The 23,693-nt window shown below is 41.2% G+C and overlaps 2 protein-coding genes across 2 annotated transcripts; both read right to left on the bottom strand.

The window, feature by feature from the left end:
- Window positions 1-6,619, bottom strand: LOC308381056 (cocaine esterase-like; the record flags this gene model as incomplete). The annotated part of the gene is made up of 13 exons (XM_080858557.1): window positions 1-187; window positions 543-615; window positions 959-1,108; window positions 1,837-1,981; window positions 2,094-2,171; window positions 3,760-3,903; window positions 4,106-4,204; window positions 4,482-4,586; window positions 4,868-5,021; window positions 5,255-5,388; window positions 5,776-5,914; window positions 6,027-6,216; window positions 6,550-6,619. The coding sequence occupies 13 exons, from the start codon at window positions 6,617-6,619 to the stop codon at window positions 1-3; spliced, it is 1,668 nt and encodes a 555-aa protein (XP_080714683.1).
- A 1,463-nt stretch (window positions 6,620-8,082) lies between these two features.
- Window positions 8,083-14,486, bottom strand: LOC308380261 (fatty acyl-CoA hydrolase precursor, medium chain-like; the record flags this gene model as incomplete). Its single annotated transcript, XM_080857544.1, has 13 exons — window positions 8,083-8,263; window positions 8,736-8,808; window positions 8,968-9,117; window positions 9,873-10,017; window positions 10,148-10,225; window positions 10,595-10,738; window positions 10,958-11,056; window positions 11,976-12,080; window positions 12,287-12,440; window positions 12,671-12,804; window positions 13,264-13,402; window positions 13,917-14,106; window positions 14,417-14,486. 13 exons carry the CDS (start codon window positions 14,484-14,486, stop codon window positions 8,083-8,085), a joined length of 1,662 nt encoding a protein of 553 aa, XP_080713670.1.
- Between the last annotated feature and the right edge of the window lie 9,207 nt (window positions 14,487-23,693).

The following is a 23,693-nucleotide window of genomic DNA, read 5'->3' on the forward strand; positions in this document are numbered from 1 at the left end:
CTACAGCTCCCCACTGCGCTGCTGCTGTTTCTCCTGGATCTTCTTGGGAAGTGTCTCCGTCCAGAAGGTGAAGCGGTCAGGCCCAGGCCTTAGATGGTTTCCCACCTGCTGCTTTAGCCCAATCTCCAAGTACTCTTTCCCTGCACCGTACATAGGCCAGTGGGTTAACCCAGCACCATTGGGAGATCTGAAATAATGACACACACACACACACACACACACACACACACACACACAAATACCAGAATGAGGATGTACACAGGCAAAGAATATACACAAAGTACACAAACACACACACACACACACACACAGTATACGCTTTCCACAAATTGCAACTGAGCTAAGGTGGAACATGTCCTGGCACTGGCAGCACCACACTAGGATTAGCAAGGATGATTTTCTACGAAAGGTGCTGTCAGAAGCATCATATCATAAATATAGTCTAGCTTCCATTTCAAAAATGTCTTTAAAAAAGAAATCTAGCACTCTATTGCTTTAAGAATGTGATTGTGAGTCCTTCTCAAAAGGTGGAGTTGAATTACCCGGTGCGAGCAAAGTTGCCCCAGTAGGACATGATTGTTCTAGAGAGCTCATCTTCCTCCTCTGTGAAGATGCCTGTTTGAGGGGAAAGAGACATTATTGTATAATATAATGTGTATAGTTAAGAGACAATATTATGTTCATTACAAATGCAGGCCCTGATCCTGCCGAAAGGCTGTTGATATTTGAGCTGAATAGCCAATCAAATACGTCACTGCCTTCCAGGATTCTAAAGCAACATGGGTGCTTGAGTGTCCCTCCTGGTGATTGGCTGGAACAGTGTTTGTCTCAGTCCAAGCCTCCTGGTGATTGGCTGGAACAGTGTTTGTCTCAGTCCAAGCCACTGTGATTCCCATTCACATTGCTAATGGAGGGCAACAGCAATGTGAAGCCCAAATCATGGATGAAAATGACTTACCTTTCATCTTGACGTGACTTCTCATGAAGGTGCTTCCAAAGACGTATAAAATGTCATCTCCATGGTCCACCTTAACAAAGCTTGGACGCTTGTCTACGACTATGCTTGGGGGGTGCTGTAGCTCGTACTGATAAACTGGTGCACCAGAATCTGTGGGGGGTGGAAATTAAAATGTTCATAGATAGGTGTTTTTTTCTGTGTGTCTGTGTCAGAGCGATGCCTTGTAAGTCCTGATTCTGCTCCAAGTACACCAGTCAAAAGTTTGGACACACCTTTTTTTGAGAAGTGTTTTCTTTACTTTTAATATTTTCTACATTGTAGATTAATACTGGAGACATTTAAACTACGAAAGAAAACCTATGGAATGATTTACTAAACAAAAAAAGTGTAATCTACCATCTAGAAAATAATAAAGTAAAGAAAAAACTTCTCAAAAAATGAGAAGGTGTGTCCAAACTTTTGACTGGTACTTTATATCATTTCTCAAGAAGTTCCCCTCAAACCAGAATATGGTTCAGTGAAAAAGTAGTGCAGTTATCCATTCTTGTTTTTCTTAATCAACTCTAAATGTATATATTAACTGTATGTCTTTACACATTTGTTTATTTATTTGTTTGTTTGTTTATTTATTTATTTATTTATGCATTGCAGAGGTTTTATCCAAAGAAAATGACAACCATGTAAATCTGTACCGTACTATCAAAACCATGACCTTGATGTTAGCACCTTGTAGAGCTGTTGAGCTTAAGAAGCACACACAGCCATATGGCCCTGGACTCTTATCTGTAGCCCTGAGCCCGATCATGTGATCCTTCAACTGACCTCTGTCACAGTGTACAACGTGGTTCTTTCTGGCCTCTGTTACACTTGTCTCTTACCTCTGTGATCATTTGACAACTGGATGGTAGGAATATTGAAGATCACGTCTGCATAGAGCTCTCTGAATACATCCCTGTTTTTGATGCGGTCCTCCCCGCTCCCCAAATACTCATCTAAAATCAAGTCAATGGCCCAGTCTTCTTTCTTTAAACATACATACATGTGCATGAATGAAATACAAAGCATTAGGATATCAGGGGCAACACACCTTCATGACATTAATGTTCTGATAAGGATCATGAGTAACTGTGCTTACGTTTGGGACGAAGCGGATGATTACTTTTTTTATCATCTCACGATCCATTCCCTCCGACCAACCAGGTGGAGCATTAAACTGAAAACAAACCAGATTACCAACTCACCAGTAATACACATGGTTACCAACTCACCAGTAATACACATGGTTACCAACTCACCAGTAATGCACATAGTTACCAACTCACCAGTAATGCACATAGTTACCAACTCACTACCAGTAATGCACATGGTTACCAACTCTCCAGTAATACACATAGTTACCAACTCACTACCAGTAATGCACATAGTTACCAACTCACTACCAGTAATGCACATAGTTACCAACTCACTACCAGTAATGCACATGGTTACCAACTCTCCAGTAATGCACATAGTTACCAACTCACTACCAGTAATGCACATGGTTACCAACTCTCCAGTAATGCACATAGTTACCAACTCTCCAGTAATACACATAGTTACCAACTCACTACCAGTAATGCACATGGTTACCAACTCTCCAGTAATGCACATAGTTACCAACTCACTACCAGTAATGCACATAGTTACCAACTCACCAGTAATGCACATAGTTACCAACTCACTACAAGTAATGCACATAGTTACCAACTCACTACCAGTAATGCACATAGTTACCAACTCACTACCAGTAATGCACATGGTTACCAACTCACTACCAGTAATGCACATAGTTACCAACTCACTACCAGTAATGCACATAGTTACCAACTCACTACCAGTAATGCACATAGTTACCAACTCACCAGTAATGCACATGGTTACCAACTCACCAGTAACGCACATAGTTACCAACTCACTACCAGTAATGCACATGGTTACCAACTCTCCAGTAATACACATAGTTACCAACTCACTACCAGTAATGCACATAGTTACCAACTCACTACCAGTAATGCACATAGTTACCAACTCTCCAGTAATACACATAGTTACCAACTCACTACCAGTAATGCACATAGTTACCAACTCACTACCAGTAATGCACATAGTTACCAACTCACTACCAGTAATGCACATAGTTACCAACTCACTACCAGTAATGCACATAGTTACCAACTCACTACCAGTAATGCACATAGTTACCAACTCACCAGTAATGCACATGGTTACCAACTCACCAGTAATGCACACAGTTACCAACTCACTACCAGTAATGCACATAGTTACCAACTCACCAGTAATGCACATGGTTACCAACTCACCAGTAACGCACATAGTTACCAACTCACTACCAGTAATGCACATGGTTACCAACTCTCCAGTAATACACATAGTTACCAACTCACTACCAGTAATGCACATAGTTACCAACTCACTACCAGTAATGCACATGGTTACCAACTCTCCAGTAATACACATAGTTACCAACTCACTACCAGTAATGCACATAGTTACCAACTCACTACCAGTAATGCACATAGTTACCAATTCACTACCAGTAATGCACATAGTTACCAACTCACTACCAGTAATGCACATAGTTACCAACTCACTACCAGTAATGCCCATAGTTACCAACTCACCAGTAATGAACATGGTTAACAACTCACCAGTAATGCACATGGTTACCAACTCACCAGTAATGAACATGGTTACCTGTGTTTGAGACCTCTGATGCCCAAAGAGTGCATGTGCTTACTCACCTCAGGCATAAGCCATCCACAATCATCATTGGTGACTCCATTTATTAACGGTACTTTGTCGAACTCCCGATATTTAAAAATGTCTTTTACATTTTTTGGCATGAAATGTCCATCCTTCGTAACCCCGTAGATCCAGCCTGTATTCTGTGAAATAGAGGACATTGTTAGGAACTTCCAACCTACACATTACACAAGTGCGTGTTAGTCTGTGCAGAGGTTTGGGTCAATACAATCAATAGGTCTTTATTTAGACAAGTTGTTACAGATGTGTGTGGAGATTAAATGGACCTCCTTGTTTGTTCAAAATGACTGGAAGTACCAAATAAATGCAGAAAAACATCTTTACCTTGATGACCTTTAAAATATCTTCAGTCGACATTTGCATCACACAGTCAACAATCTGGTGTGGTTTGGTGCCAACACAGTTCGATATGTTTGCCACAGTCTAAGGGAACAGTTAAAAACATCTAAGGAACATGGGAAAACCACCAAACACTTCAATGCTACAATGCTGTTACTCTTACCCCTGTAACAATAATCCTATGAGCACAGTGTATAACCACTAAACTGGTCTTGTTTGTATCATGTATTTATCACCGGATGTCTGTATATATATATATATATATATATTATGGGGAATATGGGGATATTAACATGGGAAAACCACCAAACACTTCAGTACTACAATGCAAAACAAGGTGCAGGTGGTGCAGGATGCCAACCATAGCTGTGTCCATAGGCTGAAGGTCTTTGACAACTTCCATGACCGCAGTCCCACTTTCTGCGATGGCTCGGTGGAAAAGGCCAGTGCTCAGTGGCGAAAGAACCTGAATCAGATGATACTAAATAATGTCAGGGGCACTGAGAAATTGAATAAAAAGTAATTATTTATTTGTATTTAAAAAAAAAAAACCTAGGCAGGAAGTAAACAATAAAGGTTAGAGGTCAGGACTGAAGCACATGGACAACAAAAACAAACCCAGAGCACATGGTGATTACAAAACAGATAACACTTCCTTGGCAGCCTCTAGAGGCCAACAAATGTCCCAACTCATGACTGATTCAGATTTGAATGGCAAAACATCAAGCACCAAAGCACGGAACCCACCTGCAGTGACACGCTTACGCCCCCTGCTGACTCTCCGAATATGGTGACAGAGGAGGGATCCCCTCCAAAGCTCTGGATGTTCTCCTGGACCCACTGCAGTGCAGCCACCTGGTCCAAGAAACCCATGTTTCCCGGGGCGTTATCATCCCCAGTGCTGGTAGGAGACAGACGAAGAGAACATGCTGTGGCTGTGAAATTACTGTAATAAACTGTAATAACTGTAATAACTAAAGTAGTTACAGTAACTGCAAACTGTAATAGCTTGCAGTATTTTGTGTGGAGTAACATGGACAGTCTGTAGACTCTGTGGCACCATATTACCTGAACTATTAACACATTTTACTTTTCAAAAGAAAGTGAAGTCTATTTTCATTACTGCAACCTCACCTGAGAAAGCCCAGCATTCCAAGTCTGTACTGAATCAGCACCACTACCACGTTCTGATAGGCTGCCAGGACAGATCCGTCATAAAAGGAGGCGGAGCCCATGACTAATGCTCCTCCATGGATCCACACCATGACCTGAAGGACAGCAGCACATTACCTCAGACACACACTGACAATCAGCAGCACATTACCTCAGACACACACTGACAATCAGCAGCACATTACCTCAGACACACACTGACAATCACCAGCACATTACCTCAGACAGACACTGACAATCAGCAGCACATTACCTCAGACACACACTGACAATCAGCAGCACATTACCTCAGACACACACTGACAATCAGCAGCACATTACCTCAGACACACACTGACAATCAGCAGCACATTGCCTCAGACACACACTCTGATGACTCTGATCAGACTCATATCATTTGCTCATAACAGAAGTTAAACATGAATACAAGAAAAAGCTCAAAAACACAAGTTAAAGTGCTTTCACTCTGTGCTGGAACTTACTGGTAATTTAGCATCTTCAGCAGGTTTGGCAGGAGTATAGATATTCAGATAGAGACAATCCTCAGACACCTCAGGAATCTCCACGGCCATGCTAATCATATCTGCATAGTCTAGAGATATCTGTAGATCCTGCAGACACCTAAAAGCAAACTGGAAATTAGGCTGCACTTGCTCAGTTTGTGTTTTACTTTTATATATATTTGTATGTATATCATATTTCTATATAAATGTTTGTGACCTCATTAACTTACATATATGGCTGCTTGGTGGCATCCCTGACCCCCTCCCATCCCTGCACAGGTTGGGGACGGGCCAGCCTGAGGGGTCCCACAGGTGGTTTGGCGAAGGGCACGCCCAGGTATGAGTGGACCACTGTTGTCTTTCCCCTCACGCGCAAGTATTCACCTCTAAGGGCTCCCAGCTTGGTGTGGATCAGTGGTCCTGTAGTTATCCAGACAAGAACACCATGTAGTGATCAGTTTTACAGGTTTTTTAGAAACTAAAAGTTCAATTATGCTAAAAACTCTGTTAGATTCATATTATCAGAAATTAATAATTGCATATAATGGCATCTATTACAGGCAAAATGAAATAAGATAAAAATGAATCAGTATAGAATAGTAGGCCTGCTTTGCAATTGCAAAATCTGCTTTGCGATTCTTTCTATTCTTGCAGTCCTATTGTATTTGACAGAGCATGGCTTGAAATGTAAACGTACAAGACGGGGAGAACTATCCTGCCTTTTTTTCTCTCCACCTGCCAAGACACACCTACCATCATGCGCGGTGGATGAACTCAAATACATCACACTTGCTGCGAAAAGTAGCTGTAAGAGACGTTCCATCGTAGCAACAAGTAATCGTCTGAGTGAAATGCCCTAGTGGTTTTAAGCATTTTATTGAAGGACTTCTGTTTGCATTGCGCAATATTGCTCCGCCTGTAGGTCTTTGCCCTCGGTAGCAGTTGGACACTAATTGCAAAAGGGCAAAGGCAACGCGACGCTGTACTTATTAATGGTCCGGTATATCATGTAATAATTAGTTAAGATTAGTTAGTAAAGAACCCCACCTACACGAAAAAGATAACAGAGGAGTGGTCCCCTCCATGTCTCTGGATGTGCTTCTTGGCCCAATTGTCATTCCTCGGACATTTCAGGAAGCGCCATGTTGTCTAGGTTTTGTGAAAAAGTTGATATAAGTTGTATAATCATTATCGTAATATTATATTACACATATTTAATCAAATATTAAGAGAGGTCGGCTGGGGACAATTGTAACATGCATTACAATCAGCTGCAACCAGCACAGAGTGAAGTAGGCCAACCTTCTTAAAGAGAAAGGTACACTACTGACTGTAAAAACAGTAATTGTCTACAGTTTATTTCCCCATAGGATGAGATTGAGAAGACATGATGCCTACTCAAGTTGCTTGTTATACCGTTCTAATACTTGACCGACTTCTAGTTTTTGTCCGTAGTAAAAACGTGACCCAAAAACAAGGGAAAATAGGGTCTAGGTTAAAAAATACACAAGTCTGCTAGGACTACTAAAGGTACCGATTACATAAAACTTACAACACATATAATATTAAAAAATTACTTTGACATTTTTTTTTTTATCTGCAGCTTTTATTAGCAAAATGTTAGCATTGTATGGACAAAATCAATCTCCAGCAGAAGGAAAAACAAATGGTAATGTTTGTTTTTAAATTTCTTTTCTAATATATAACCAACACTGTTTACTCAAGGTCACATTAAAATTATGCAATAAGGGTTGTTAAAGCGGACTGGGTAATATAAAGATCTTATCAATAAATGACGTTGTGCCAGGATCAACATAAACCATTCCACCCATAACCCTCAGTGATTCTCATGTTGTCAAGGAGAAAGCTCAAACCATTCCACCCATAACCCTCAGTGATTCTCATGTTGTCAAGGAGAAAGCTCAAACCATTCCACCCATAACCCTCAGTGATTCTCATGTTGTCAAGGAGAAAGCTCAAATGACAACAAATAACAATAAAAGGTTTGGCACATTTTACATCTCAAAACAGAAAAGCACATCACCCATGGAAATATTCAGTTTGTTCAATTACTGCCACCGATTTTGCAGGGCTAAGTTGAACCCAATTGCTGCACAACTATGCATCTACACTCCTATTCTTATGTTTGGGGGGTTTTAATGAGTGCAATTTGTGGAATTGTGTCACTTGGTTAACTTTGTACAGAGGTTACATTTTATCCTCTTCAAACTATAAAAAATGTTTAACTGATGCATTATCACACTACATCATTATTGAATAAGCCGTCTACAGCTCATCACTGCGCTGATGCTGTTTCTCCTGGATCTTCTTGGGAAATGTCTCTGTCCAGAAGGTGAAGCGGTCGGCCCTTAGATGGTTTCCCACCTGCTGCTTTAGCCCAATCTCCAAGTACTCCTCCCCTGCACCATACATAGGCCAGTGGGTTAACCCAGCACCATTGGGACATCTGAAATAATGACACACACACACACACACACACACCACCACACACAAACACACACACACAAATACCAGAATGAGGATGTACACAGGCAAAGAATATACACAAAGTACACACACACACACACACACACACACACACACACACACACACACACACACACACACACACACACACACACACACACACACACACACACACACACACACACACACACACACACACACTCACACACACACACACACACACAGTATGTACGCTTTCCACAAATTGCAACTGAGCTAAGGCTGAACATGTCCTGGCAGCACCACACTAGGATGAGCAAGGATGATTTTCTACGAAAGGTGTTGTCAGAAGCATCGTATCATAAACATAGTCTAGCTTACATTTCAAAAATGTCTTTAAAAATGAAATCCTGCGCTCTATTGCTTTTAAAGATGTAATTGTGAGTCCTTCTCAAAAGGTGGAGTTGAATTACCCGGTGCGAGCAAAGTTGCCCCAGTAGGACATGATTGTTCTAGAGAGCTCATCTTCCTCCTCTGTGAAGGTGCCTGTTTGAGGGGAAAGACAGAATAGTGTTAAATATAATGTTTAGAGTAAAGAGACAATAGTGTTAAATATAATGTGTATAGCTTTAGGAAACTTTCTTTTCATTGCAAGGGTAGAGTATCAGCAATGTGCGGCCAAAATCATGGATGAAAATAAATTACCTGTCATCTTGACGTGACTTCTCATGAAGGTGCTTCCAAAGACATATGCAATGTCATCTCCATGGTCCACCTTGACAAAGCTTGGACGCTTGTCTACGACTATGCTTGGAGGGTGCTGGAGCTCGTACTGGTAAACTGGTGCACCAGAATCTGTGTGGAGTGAAATTGAAATGTTCATAGACAGTAGGTGTTTTTCTGTGTCTTTAAGTCACAGCGATGCCTTGTAAGTCCCGATTCTGCTCCAAGTATTTCATTTCTCAAGAAGTTCCTCTCAAACCAGAACATGTTCAGTTTCAGTTAAAGCGTATAGTGCAGTTATTCACTCTTGTTTTCCTTAATCAACTCTGAATGTATATGTTAACTGTGTGTCTTTTCACATTCATTTATTTAATTATACATTGCTGAGGTTTTATCTGAAGTGAATGACAGTACGGTACAGATTTACAGGGCTATCAAAACCATGACCTTGGTGTTAGCACCTTGTTACAGCCGTTGGGCTGAAGAAGCACACACAGCTAATAACGCCTGTAAAGTTCTTGAATGGATGTCTGACACAATAAAGTCATTTTGGACTCTTTATAAACTTGTTGCAATCATTTACATATTCCGCTCATGTACTCCATTTGCTTTCTGAATCCCTTGCTTCTTCTCTAAAAATAATGTTACGAACAAATACTGAAAGCGCCCCCTTCTGGATTGAATGAAACATTGACATGTGGAAAACCTATAACCTAACGTAACACCACATGTTATAAATCATAAACATTACAACGCCCTGGACTCAAATCTGTAGCCCTGAGCACGGGCTGACCATGTGAACAAAGATGCTACAACACATCGGTGCCACCATCACTGACCTCTGTCACAGTGTACAACCTGCTGGCCTCCGAACACTGGTCTCTTACCTCTGTGAGCATTTGACAACTGGATGGCAGGAACAATGAAGATAAGTTCTGCATTGAGCTCTCTGAATCCATCCCTGTTTTTGATGCTGTCCTCCCCGCTCCCCAAATACTCATCCAAAATCAAGTCAATGGCCCAGTCTTCTGTCTTTAAACATACATGAGCATGAATGAAATACAAAGGAGATCTGGGGCAACACACCTTCATGACATTGACGTTCAGCAAACTAGGCTGCTTATACTAGCCGATGAAGAGGAGCATGAGTAACTGTGCTTACGTTTGGGAAGAAGAGGATGATACTTTTTTTTACTGTCTCACGATCCATTCCCTCTGTCCAACCAGGCGGAGAACTAGCCTGAAATAAAAAAAAAAATAAGTTACCAACTTACTACCAGTAATGTACATAGTGACCAACTTTCTACCAGTAATGCACATAGTTACCAACTCACTACCAGTAATGCACATAGTTACCAATTCACTACCAGTAATGCACATAGTTGACTGTGTTCGAAATCCCCAATGCCCAAAGAGTAGTTACCAACTTTCTACAAGTAATGCACATAGTTACTAACCTACTACCAGTAACGCACATAGTTACCAACTCACTACCAGTAATGCACACAGTTACCAACTCACTACCAAAAATGCACATAGTTACTAATTCACTATGCACATAACTGTGTTTGAAATCCCCAATGCCCAAAGAGTGCATGTGCCTACTCACCGCAGGCATTAACCACCCACATTCATCATTGTTGATACCATTAATCAACGGTACTTTGCTGAATTCCTGAGCCTTAAAAATGTCTTTCACATTTTTTGGCATGAAATGTCCATCCTTCGTAACCCCATAGATCCAACCGGTATTCTGTGAAATATAAGACATTGTTGGGAACAAGCAAACCCACCCATAGTGCGTTGGTCTGTGCAGAGGTTTGGGTCAATACAATCAATAGGTCCATGTTTAGACAAGTTGTTACAGATTAGAGGGACATCCATGTTTGTTCAAAATTAGCTTAAGTACCCAATGATGTCAAAAAAAGGGCTTGAAGAGTAAGGTTATGTTCCAAAGTCCATAACTACTCACCTTGATGACCTTTAAAATATCTTCAGTCGACAACTTCATCACACAGTCAACAATCTGGTGTGGTTTGGTGCCAACACAGTTCGATACGTTTGCCACAATCTAAGGGAACAGTGAAAAACATCTAAGGAACATGGGAAAAACCACCAAACACTTCAGTGCTACAATGCTGTAACTCTCACCCCTGTAACAATAACCCTATGAGCACAGTGTATAACCACTAAACTGGTCTTGTTTGTATCATGTATTTACCACTGGAAGTCTGTATGTATATTATGTACATCTACCAAATGCAGGCTGTGTATAACACCTGTCCCCCCTTATGTGCCGTGGTTCTGCTTAAGGTTTCTTCCTGACTGACAGGGAGTTTTTTCTTGCGCCTGTAGCCATTGTGCTTGCATTAAAGGCACCCAGTGCAACTTTCGAGGCTTAAAAATAAACATTCAATTTCTAGTCTTTTTTACACGTAGTAAGTTTCAATAACTCCATACCATTACATACCGACATTCAAGCAGCAAAGAAAATCGATAACAACAACAATCGCCGCCATTTTCTTTTCACAAAGGGGGTTCAGGCTCTGGGCTCTGTAATGCGCCTTGAGACAATTGTTTTGTTATGGCGCTGTATAAATTGTTTTGTTATGGCACTATATAAATACAATTGAATTGAATTGAATTGAGCCCCAATCTGGAGTATACTATTAAAGTCATCACTCCTGTATGACAGATGGGGCACGTGTATACACAAGTATTAGTAGGGATAGGCGCGCTCTACTTCCAAAAAATAAATGCGTTTTCGGGTGCGAGTAAAAGAATGTTAACTTTGAGTTGAAAAAAAACGTGCTCTCATGATTTTCTCATTGCCATTTAGACCAGTTTATTTCCTCAGCCTCAGCTTTGCATGGTGTGGGTGCAGCCGGCCTAGATTAGGACCTCAAAGTTCTTTTGTACGCGCTATATAAATACAATTTAATTGAACTGATAACAAGGTGCAGGTGGTGCAGGTGGTGCAGGATGCTAACCATAGCTGTGTTCATAGGCTGAAGGTTGTTCATGAGTTCCATGAATGCAGTCCCACTCTGTGCAATGGCTCGGTGGAAAAGTCCAGTGCTCAGTGGCGAAAGAACCTGAATCAAATGATAAAAAATAATGTCAAGGTCAACGAGAAACTGAAAGCAATGGATTTTTTTTTTGTTGTGTTTAATGCCACAGTTGCAGTATTTATAGTTCATGTTGATGTCTACACTATTTGATCTTTCTTTTTGAAGGCTTCTGAAAATGAGATTCGTGTTTTTCATGGAAAACATCAAGCACCTATAAGCACGGAACCCACCTGCAGAGACACGCTGAAGCCCCCTGCTGACTCTCCGAATATGGTGACAGAGGAGGGATCCCCTCCAAAGCTCTGGATGTTCTCCTGGACCCACTGCAGTGCAGCCACCTGGTCCAACAGGCCCATGTTTCCCGGGGCGTTATCATCCCCAGTGCTGGTAGGAGACAGAAGAAGAGAACGTGCTGTAACTGTGAAATTAAACTATTAAACTAAACACATTGTAATAATTATAGTAGCTATAGTAACTGCAAACCGTAATACCTTCCTTACAGTAAGGAGTAACATGAACAGTTTGTAGACTCTGTGGCACCAAATTACCTGAACTATTTACACATTTTACTTTTCAAAATAAATTAAAGTCTATTTTCATAACTGCATCCCCACCTGAAAAAGCCCAGCATTCCAAGTCTGTACTGAATTAGGACCACAACCACATTCTGATAGGCTGCCAGGACAGATCCGTCATAAAAGGAAGCGGAGCCCAGGACTAATGCTCCGCCATGGATCCACACCATGACCTGAAGGACAGCAGCACATTACCTCAGACACACACTGACAATCAGCAGCACATTACCTCAGACACACACTGACAATCAGCAGCACATTACCTCAGACACACACTGACAATCAGCAGCATACTACCTCAGACAGACACTGACAATCAGCAGCACATTACCTCAGACACACTGACAATCAGCAGCACATTACCTCAGACACACACTGACAATCAGCAGCACATTACCTCAGACACACACTGACAATCAGCAGCACATTACCTCAGACACACACTGACAATCAGCAGCATATTACCTCAGACAGACACTCTGATGATATGATCAGACTCATGCGAAAGCCTCTGTTGCATTTAACAATGGCAAAGAATAGACGTACAACAGAAGTTCAACAGAATAAAAGCAAAAGCTAAAAAACACAAGTTAAAGCTGTGGCCAGTGCTGTCACTCTGTGCTGGAACTTACAGGTAATTTAGCATCTTCAGCAGGTTTGGCAGGAGTATAGATATTCAGATAGAGACAGTCCTCAGATACTTCAGGAAACTCAACATCCATGCTAAGTTTTTCCGCAAAGTCTAGAGATATCTGTCGATCCTGAAGACACCTAAAAGCATACTGGAAATTAGGCTGCACTTGCTCAGTTCTTGCCGCTCAACTATGGAGACACCAGTGTTTTACTGTATCATATTTCTATAAACATGTTTATGCACTTATTAATGTACTAGCCTCACAGTGGTCAGAATTGACTGTATCAAATTGGGCTCAGACAACACACAGGAGACACATTTTGTACGCACAAGTTGTTCTTCTTAACTGCGACATTAAGTAATGAGCATAATGATCACATTTTGACACATCTTCTCAAGTCATTGGACTAGTTTAGATATTTAATTCAGCATGTATTCCTTTCCACTCTCATTGAAGCTAAATCATCTCAATGGTTGTTCCCATGGCTACTGGATCTACTTAGGATTATGTCCTTATCATAAAACATCTTCAATAAAAATATACTGGAATTAGGGACTTATTCCCCACAAGGCATATGAGTGATTCCATAAAGGATCATTCTGATACTTTGGCCCCTCATAAATATTGAGAGTATGGCCTCATTGACTTACATATATGGCTGCTTGGTGGCATCCCTGACCCCCTCCCATCCCTGCACAGGTTGGGGACGGGCCAACCTGAGGGGTCCCACAGGTGGTTTAGCGAAGGGCAGGCCCAGGTATGAGTGGACCACTGTTGTCTTCCCTCTCACACGCAAGTATTCACCTCTAAGGGCTCCCAGCTTGGTGTGGATCAGTGGTCCTATCCAGACAACAACACCATGTAGTGATCAGTTTTACAGTTGGTTAAGAAACTAAAAAGCTCAATTATGATAAAACTCTGTTTAAATATATGGTCAGAAATGAATTATTGCATGTCATGGCATCTATAACAGGCACAATTAAATCATATTAAGATAAATCAGTGTAGTAGTGCTGTTTTGCCACGAAGACGATTATTACTATTCTTGCAGTCCTATTCTATTCGACAGAGCATGGGTTGAAATGTAAACGTGCAAGGCGGGGAGAACTATCCTGTCGTTTTTTCTCTCCACCTGGCAAGACACACCTACCGTCATGAGCGGTGGATGAACTCAAACATATAACACTTGCTGCGAAAAGAAGCTGTAAGGCACGTTCCATCGTAGCAACTAGCAATCGTCTGAGTAAAATTAAAGACTGGTGTGAACCATTTCATTGAAGGACTTGAATCCGGGTTGGGTTGCGCAACATTGCTCCGCCTATACTGCTCTTTGCCCTCCATAGAAGTTGGTCGCTCAGTCACTTATTGCGAGTGAGAAAGGGCAAAGGCAGAGCGACGGTGTAGCCTACTTATTAATGGTCCCGTAGCCTATATCCTGTAATTGTGAGTTAAGAAAGCCACCTACACCAAGATAACAGACGAGTGGTATCCTCCTCAGATCTGGATATTCTTCTGGACTCAATGTTCATACCTCACACACTTCAGGAGGCTCCATGTTATTTAGATTTTGTGAAAAAAATGATTTATACTATATAATCATTATCGGAATACAACGTGTTATATTTCAAATATTTTATCACAATTAGGAGAGGTCGGCCGGGGGCACTTGTAACATTACAATCAGCTGCAACTAGGTGAAATAGGCTAGCCAGTCTTCTTAAAGAGAAAGGTAAACTAATGCCTGTAGAAACCATTATTGTCTACATTTTATTCCCCGATAGGATTTTTATACTTGACCGATATCGTTTTTGTCCGTAGTAAAATTTGGGTCCCAAAACATTGGAAAATAATGGTGTAGTCCAGGGTATACGGAGTACACCCACTTATTTTTCAGTCAGCATTGCGCATACCCCCTTCTCAAAACAAGGCGTTTATACTGTGCTGTGTTAAAAAAAATATATATATAAGAGTATACCCATTTCTCCAGAGACCACTACACAACTGAAAAATAGGGACTAGGTTAAAAAAAAAATACAGAAGTCTGCTTGGACTCTAAACTTGCTGATTACATACAACTTACAAGACATATAATATTAAAAAATGACCTTGAAATGTTTTGAATCTGACAGCTTTTGTTAGCTACATGGTAGCATTGTACGGGCAACATCATTGTCCAGAAGAAGGAAAACCAAAGGGTAATGTAGTTTTTAAACTTTTCTGTTGAATAACCAAAAGTGTTTTACCCCTGTCAAAACACACTCTTTAACTCAAGGTCACATTAAAATGATTTAAGAAGGAAGATTCACTTCCAACACTAAGGCCTGTTTTGACTAACTAAAAACAATGAAGCAAAAGTGGCATTTATGATTAGATTCTAAAAGACCTCAGCAATAATAAAATGAAACAAAAAATTTGTAAAAAAAAAGTGTTTTTATTAAAATTAAAGATACTCTTACAACAAATCTAGTTTCAGAGGTGCTCAGACTTTGAACAAAAACATTGTAAATATTTTTGGAAGTTTTTTTACTCTGAACCTTGTAAACATATATAGGTGTTTGCTCCACATTCAGAAAGTGTGTGTGGTTTCTATTCTAATTAAAAAGTAACTTAGAAATTGGCCTTTTCTCACCTAATCCACTATGAATAGGTGTAAACTGCCCTGTGAGTGCCCTACCCCGTTATGGCCCACCTGTCAACGGTCCAACTGTCAATGGTGCTGGAATGTCATTGTCATCTCTCCCAAGAAAGTGCAATCAAGCCAGGTGCATAAAAGTAGGTGCATTTAATAAGGGTTCATAAAAGTAGGTGCATTTAATTAGGTACATTAAAAATAATAAGTGCAGAGTATCAAAATGTTGCCTATGGATGCCAAGCATCATAGCAGTTTCTCTCAGGTAGAAGGCAAAGGTGTACATCACATACTTTGCACATCCATGGGGTTTTGACTTGCCTTCCCTGTGTCCTGCAATATGCACAGATCTTGCGATAAGCACGAGACCCACAAAATGGCTTGTGAGTATGGCTGGCATTCTTTACAGGAGCCTTTTCTGTTTTCACTGTCACACCACACAGCTGAGCAGTGAGCTCCTCAAGGAAAGCCTTCTGGGTCATGCTGTCCTTCTGCATGTTCTGCATGAGGTCTTTGTGGCGAAGGTATGCATGTGTTGCAGCAATGTCCAGAAAGTGAATAAAGCGTTTCCTGTACCACTTCAAAGTTCTGTGCTGTGTTGTGTAGTACTGGCTCATAGTATGTCCCTTAGAGGCCACCGTACTCTCATCCAGAGCCGTGTGGGGGTTATAGAGTGCCTTGCATGCATTCTGGATGGTGTACATGAGGGGTTTGAGTCTGAACAGTTTATCATGTTCTGCAGTTCCCCTCTTGGCATCATTCACCCTATCCTCGCTCGGGTCACTCATGTGCACATTCCAGGATATTGTTTGGTATCTGTTTCTTGCCATCACCTCTGCCACGAAAGGGATGGAGAAGATGGTGTTTTTCCTCCAGTAGTCAGATATGTGATCCAGCTTCATCAAGGACATGTATAAAATCAATCCAATGTACTGGTAGAATTCAGTTACTCCAACATCCACCCATCTGTACTTTACACCTCTGGCTATGTTCCTAGCAGCTTGCTTGTTGGTGTTCTGGCAGAGGGTTTCCACAGCATCCTCTGAAAAGAACAACTTGAAGAGGTCCAAAGGAGTTTGGTTGCCTGTATCACTCAGCTGCACACCAGGCTCCCTTGCAGGAAACAAACTCAGTGTTGACGGAGTGGCATCATTGTCATCCTCTGGCTTCCATGCCAACGGATCCGGTTTAGGCTGACACCGAGCTCTTTTCCTTGGCGGTGAAGATGCAATGTTCTCCAAGTTTCTGTAAAATGGTTCATTCAAATAATTAACAGTTGCTCTTTCATGTTCTGTTCAGGCATACACACATAATTCTAGCTCTGTAATTACACCAGTTTCGATCACTTACACCTGACTAGTTTCGACTCACACCTACCATAAGCGCCATATTAACACTAATGACTAATCAAAATAGTAAGACACGTTTTAGCGTTGGCATTTTTTACATCACTGGCTGCAATATAGTCAGCGAGAAGTTCTATGTTTTACTAATTTCACCGTCGACAACAATCGTCGATAAAGCTTAATATAATTAACTCAACTCTGATAATTATAGTTTCTACTATATAATAGTCTTAGCGGTATAAAAGTGATTTAATCGCGATGCAAACACGCAATAGGAGCATTCAACTCAGAGCATCGTGACATGCGTTTTACTCCCTATCAGTTAATCAACAGCATTCATTTCAAAAGCTAGTCAAACGAATTCAACTTACTCAAAACGAATATCTTGGTCAAGACGAAGCTCAACTTGCATGTGTTCATCTTCCATATCGTCACCACTTTCGTCCGAGGACGGGGATTCCTCCTCGCTGACCAGTTCCTCCTTGATCTGGCACAAAGCTTCCGCAGCAGAGATCGGTTTCTCCATGTTGCATCTCTTTGGGTCGAATGAAATCTATCTCAAATGCGGCCTTGTTTATACGGGAAAATGGGGCGTTTTCTCACTATGTCATTGCCCAATCACGGCCGGCAATTTACCATGATCTTAACATATGAATAGCCCTAATTTGCTAATGGGTGGGCCATCACCGTTTGCCTTCACACTCAGAGAGAGAATGTGCAAGGCATGGCGCTATTCTTTTTCTTACCAAGTGCTCATTTATTTCTTCGTTTCAAACTGCGAATATTTGGAAAGGAGAAGATTCAAGGTTTCTCGTGGTTTTAGTGTTATGTCTTTAGGACCAAAAACTCCCGGAGCTTTTAAATGCAATGACTAATACCACCACTGGTCCTTAATGGAAGTATTAAAGCAGAATGCGGAATATATCCGCGGAAAAAATTAAGAGGCCACTTCAAAATGATCAGTTTCCCTGGTTTTACTATTTATTGGTATGTGTTAAAGTAAAATGAACATTTTTGTTTGATTTTATAAACTACTGACAACATTCCTACCAAATTTCAAATACAAATATTGTCATTTAGAGCGGTTTTACCCCTGTCAAAACACACTCTTTTACTTAAGGTCACATAACAATGATGCAAGAAGGGTTGTTAACACTTCCAACACTAAGGCATGTTTTTGACCCTGTTGGGTAGATCATTTTACCTAACTATGAAATACAATGAGGCAAAAGTGGCATTTATGATTATATTCTAGAAGACCTCAGCAATAATACAATGAGTAAACGAATGTAGTGAAAAAAAGTTTATTATTCAAATTAAATCTGAAGACACTCTTACAAAAACCTAGTTTCAGAGGTGCTCAGACTACAAAAACACATTGTAAATACTCTGGACGTTTTCTTTTTTACTCTGAGCCTTGTAAATAGGTGTTTGCTCCACATAGGTCAGTTTAGCATTCAGAAAGTGTGTGTGGTTTTTCTTCACCTTAACCACTATGCATATTGATGAGATAGGAGTAAACTGCCCTGTGAGTGCCCCTCCCCATTATGACCACCTGTCAATGGTCCAGCTGTCAATGGCCCTGGAATGTCATTGTGGCTATCTCCACCTCACAACCATCAGTCTTGGAAGTGCATACAAGAAGGTGCAATCAAGCCAGGTGCATAAAAGTAAGTGCATTTAATTAGGGTTCATAAAAAAGGTGCATTTAATTAGGTAGCCTACATAAAAGTAGGTGCATTTAATTAGGTACATTAAAAATAATGAGTGCATCCAAATGTTGCCTATGGATGCCAAGCATCATAACAGTTTCTCTCAGGTAGAAGGCAAAGGTGTACATCACATACTTTGCACATCCATGGGGTTTTGACTTGCCTTCCCTGTGTCCTGCAATATGCACAAATCTTGCGATGAGCACGAGACCCACAAAATGGCTTGTGAGTATGGCTGGCATTCTTTACAGGAGCCTTTTCTGTTTTCACTGTCACACCACACAGCTGAGCAGTGAGCTCCTCAAGGAAAGCCTTCTGGGTCATGCTGTCCTTCTGCATGTTCTGCATGAGGTCTTTGTGGCGAAGGTATGCATATGTTGCAGCAATGTCCAGAAAGTGAATAAAGCGTTTCCTGTACCACTTCAAAGTTCTGTGCTGTGTTGTGTAGTACTGGCTCATAGTATGTCCCTTAGAGGCCACCGTACTCTCATCCAGAGCCGTGTGGGGGTTATAGAGTGCCTTGCATGCATTCTGGATGGTGTACATGAGGGGTTTGAGTCTGAACAGTTTATCATGTGCTGCAGTTCCCCTCTTGGCATCATTCACCCTATCCTCGTTCGGGTCACTCATGTGCACATTCCAGGATATTGTTTGGTATCTGTTTCTTGCCATCACCTCTGCCACGAAAGGGATGGAGAAGATGGTGTTTTTCCTCCAGTAGTCAGATATGTGATCCAGCTTCATCAAGGACATGTATAAAATCAATCCAATGTACTGGTAGAATTCAGTTACTCCAACATCCACCCATCTGTACTTTACACCTCTGGCTATGTTCCTAGCAGCTTGCTTGTTGGTGTTCTGGCAGAGGGTTTCCACAGCATCCTCTGAAAAGAACAACTTGAAGAGGTCCAAAGGAGTTTGGTTACCTGTATCACTCAGCTGCACACCAGGCTCCCTTGCAGGAAACAAACTCAGTGTTGACGGAGTGACATCATTGTCATCCTCTGGCTTCCATGCCAACGGATCCGGTTTAGGCTGACACCGTGCTCTTTTCATTGGCGGTGAAGATGCAATGTTCTCCAAGTTTCTGTAAAATGGTTCATTAAAATAATTAACAGTTGTTCTTTCATTTCATGTTCAGGCATTGGAACACACCATTCTAGCTCTGTAATTACACCAGTTTCGATCACTTACAACTGACTAGTTTTGATTCACACCTACAATAAGTGTCACAATAACACTATTGACTAACCACGATAGTAAGACACGTTTCAGGCGTTTGCATTTTTACATCACTGGCTGCACCGAGTAGTTCTATGTTTATCACAGACAACTCGCACCGTCGACAACAGTCGTTGATATATGAATATAACGATTTACACTCTGCGAATTATATATGACTTCTACTATGTAATAGTCTTAGCGGCATAAAGTGATTTAATCACTATGCGAACAGTTGCAGCCTGAAATATTCCATTCAACTCAGAGCATAAAGACATGCGTTTTACTCCCTATAAGTTAATAAACACCATTCATTACAAGAGCAGGTCAAACGAAAAAACTTACTCAAAACGAATATCCTCAGTGTGGTCAAGACGAAGCTCAAAGTGCATGTGTTCATCTTCCGTATCGTCACCACTTTCATCCGAGGACGGGGTTTCCTCCTCGCTGACCATTTCCTCCTTGATCTGGCACAAAGCTTCCGCAGCAGAGATCAGTTTCCCCATGTTGTATCTCTTCAGGTCGAATGAAATCTATCTCACATGCGGCCTGGTTTATACGGGAAAATGGGGCGTTTTCTCACGTTTTCCTGCTGTGTCATTACCCAATAACGATCGGCGATTTACCATGAGCTTCTCATATGAATAGCCCTAATTTGCTAATGGGTGGGCCATCACCGTTTGCCGTCACACTCAGAGAGAGAAATGTGCAAGGCATGGCGCTATTCTTTTTCTTACCAAGTGCTCATTTATTTCTTCGTTTCAAACTGCGAATATTTGGAAAGGAGAAGATTCAAGGTTTCTCGTGGTTTTAGTTTTATGTCTGTAGGACCCAAAACTCCCGGAGCTTTTAAATGCAATGACTAATACCACCACTGGTCCTTAATGGAAGTATTAAAGCAGAATGCGGAATATATCCGCGGAAAAAATTAAGAGGCCACTTCAAAATTATCAGTTTCCCTGGTTTGACTATTTATTGGTATGTGTTAAAGTAAAATGAACATTTTTGTTTGATTTTATAAACTACTGACAACATTCCTACCAAATTTCAAATACAAATATTGTCATTTAGAGCGGTTTTATCCCTGTCAAAACACACTCTTTTACTTAAGGTCACATAACAATGATGCAAGAAGGGTTGTTAACATTTCCAACATTAAGGCATGTTTTTGACCCTGTTGGGTAGATCATTTCACCTAACTATGAAATACAATGAGGCCAAAGTGGCATTTATGATAATATTCTAGAAGACCTCAGCAATAATAAAATGAGTAAACGAATGTAGTGAAAAAAGTTTATTATTCAAATTAAATCTGAAGACACTCTTACAAAAACCTAGTTTCAGAGGTGCTCAGACTACAAAAACACATTGTAAATACTTTGGACGTTTTCTTTTTTACTCTGAGCCTTGTAAACATAGGTGTTTGCTCCACATAGGTCAGTTTAGCATTCAGAAAGTGTGTGTGGTTTTTCACCTAAACCACTATGCATATTGATGAGATAGGAGTAAACTGCCCTGTAAGTGCCCCTCTCCATTATGGCCCACCTGTCAATGGTCCACCTGTCAATGGCCCTGGAATGTCATTGTGGCTATCTCTACCTCACAACCATCATAGAACAACGGGCAAACAAGCCAGGTGCATACAAGTAGGTGCATTTAATTAGGTACATAATAAGTGCAGAGTATCAAAATGTTGCCTATGGATGCCAAGCATCATAACAGTTTCTCTCAGGTAGAAGGCAAAGGTGTACATCACATACTTTGCACATCCATGGGGTTTTGACTTGCCTTCCCTGTGTCCTGCAATATGCACAGATCTTGCGATAAGCACGAGACCCACAAAATGGCTTGTGAGTATGGCTGTCATTCTTTACAGGAGCCTTTTCTGTTTTCACTGTCACACCACACAGCTGAGCAGTGAGCTCCTCAAGGAAAGCCTTCTGGGTCATGCTGTCCTTCTGCATGTTCTGCATGAGGTCTTTGTGGCGAAGGTATGCATGTGTTGCAGCAATGTCCAGAAAGTGAATAAAGCGTTTCCTGTACCACTTCAAAGTTCTGTGCTGTGTTGTGTAGTACTGGCTCATAGTATGTCCCTTAGAGGCCACCGTACTCTCATCCAGAGCCGTGTGGGGGTTATAGAGTGCCTTGCATGCATTCTGGATGGTGTACATGAGGGGTTTGAGCCTGAACAGTTTATCATGTGCTGCAGTTCCCCTCTTCGCATCATTCACCATGTCCTCGTTCGGGTCACTCATGTGCACATTCCAGGATATTGTTTGGTATCTGTTTCTTGCCATCACCTCTGCCACGAAAGGGATGGAGAAGATGGTGTTTTTCCTCCAGTAGTCAGATATGTGATCCAGCTTCATCAAGGACATGTATAAAATCAATCCAATGTACTGGTAGAATTCAGTTACTCCAACATCCACCCATCTGTACTTTACACCTCTGGCTATGTTCCTAGCAGCTTGCTTGTTGGTGTTCTGGCAGAGGGTTTCCACAGCATCCTCTGAAAAGAACAACTTGAAGAGGTCCAAAGGAGTTTGGTTGCCTGCTGCACTCAGCTGCACACCAGGCTCCCTTGCAGGAAACAAACTCAGTGTTGACGGAGTGACATCATTGTCATCCTCTAGCTTCCATGCCAACGGATCCGGTTTAGGCTGACACCGTGCTCTTTTCATTGGCGGTGAAGATGCAATGTTCTCCAAGTTTCTGTAAAATGGTTCATTCAAATAATTAACAGTTGTTCTTTCATTTAATGTTCAGGCATTGGAACACACCATTCTAGCTCTGTAATTACACCAGTTTCGATCACTTACAACTGACTAGTTTTGATTCACACCTACAATAAGTGTCATAATAACACTATTGACTAACCACGATAGTAAGACACGTTTCAGGCGTTTGCATTTTTACATCACTGGCTGCACCAAGTAGTTCTATGTTTTACTAGCCTCATTTTATCACAGACAACTCGCACCGTCGACAACAGTCGTTGATATATGAATATAACGATTTACACTCTGCGAATTATATATGACTTCTACTATGTAATAGTCTTAGAGGCATAAAGTGATTTAATCGCTATGCGAACAGTTGCAGCCTGAAATATTCCATTCAACTCAGAGCATAAAGACATGCGTTTTACTCCCTATAAGTTAATAAACAGCATTCATTACAAGAGCAGGTCAAACAAAAAACTTACTCAAAACGAATATCCTCAGTGTGGTCAAGACGAAGCTCAAAGTGCATGTGTTCATCTTCCGTATCGTCACCACTTTCATCCGAGGACGGGGTTTCCTCCTCGCTGACCAGTTCCTCCTTGATCTGGCACAAAGCTTCCGCAGCAGAGATCGGTTTCTCCATGTTGTATCTCTTCAGGTCGAATGAAATCTATCTCACATGCGGCCTTGTTTATACGGGAAAATGGGGCGTTTTCTCACGTTTTCCTGCTACGTCATTACCCAATAACGATCGGCGATTTACCATGAATAGCCCTAATTTGCTAATGGGCGGGCC

The sequence above is a fragment of the Sprattus sprattus genome (assembly GCF_963457725.1).
Source record: "Sprattus sprattus genome assembly, chromosome: 19".
Lineage (NCBI taxonomy): Eukaryota > Metazoa > Chordata > Actinopteri > Clupeiformes > Clupeidae > Sprattus > Sprattus sprattus.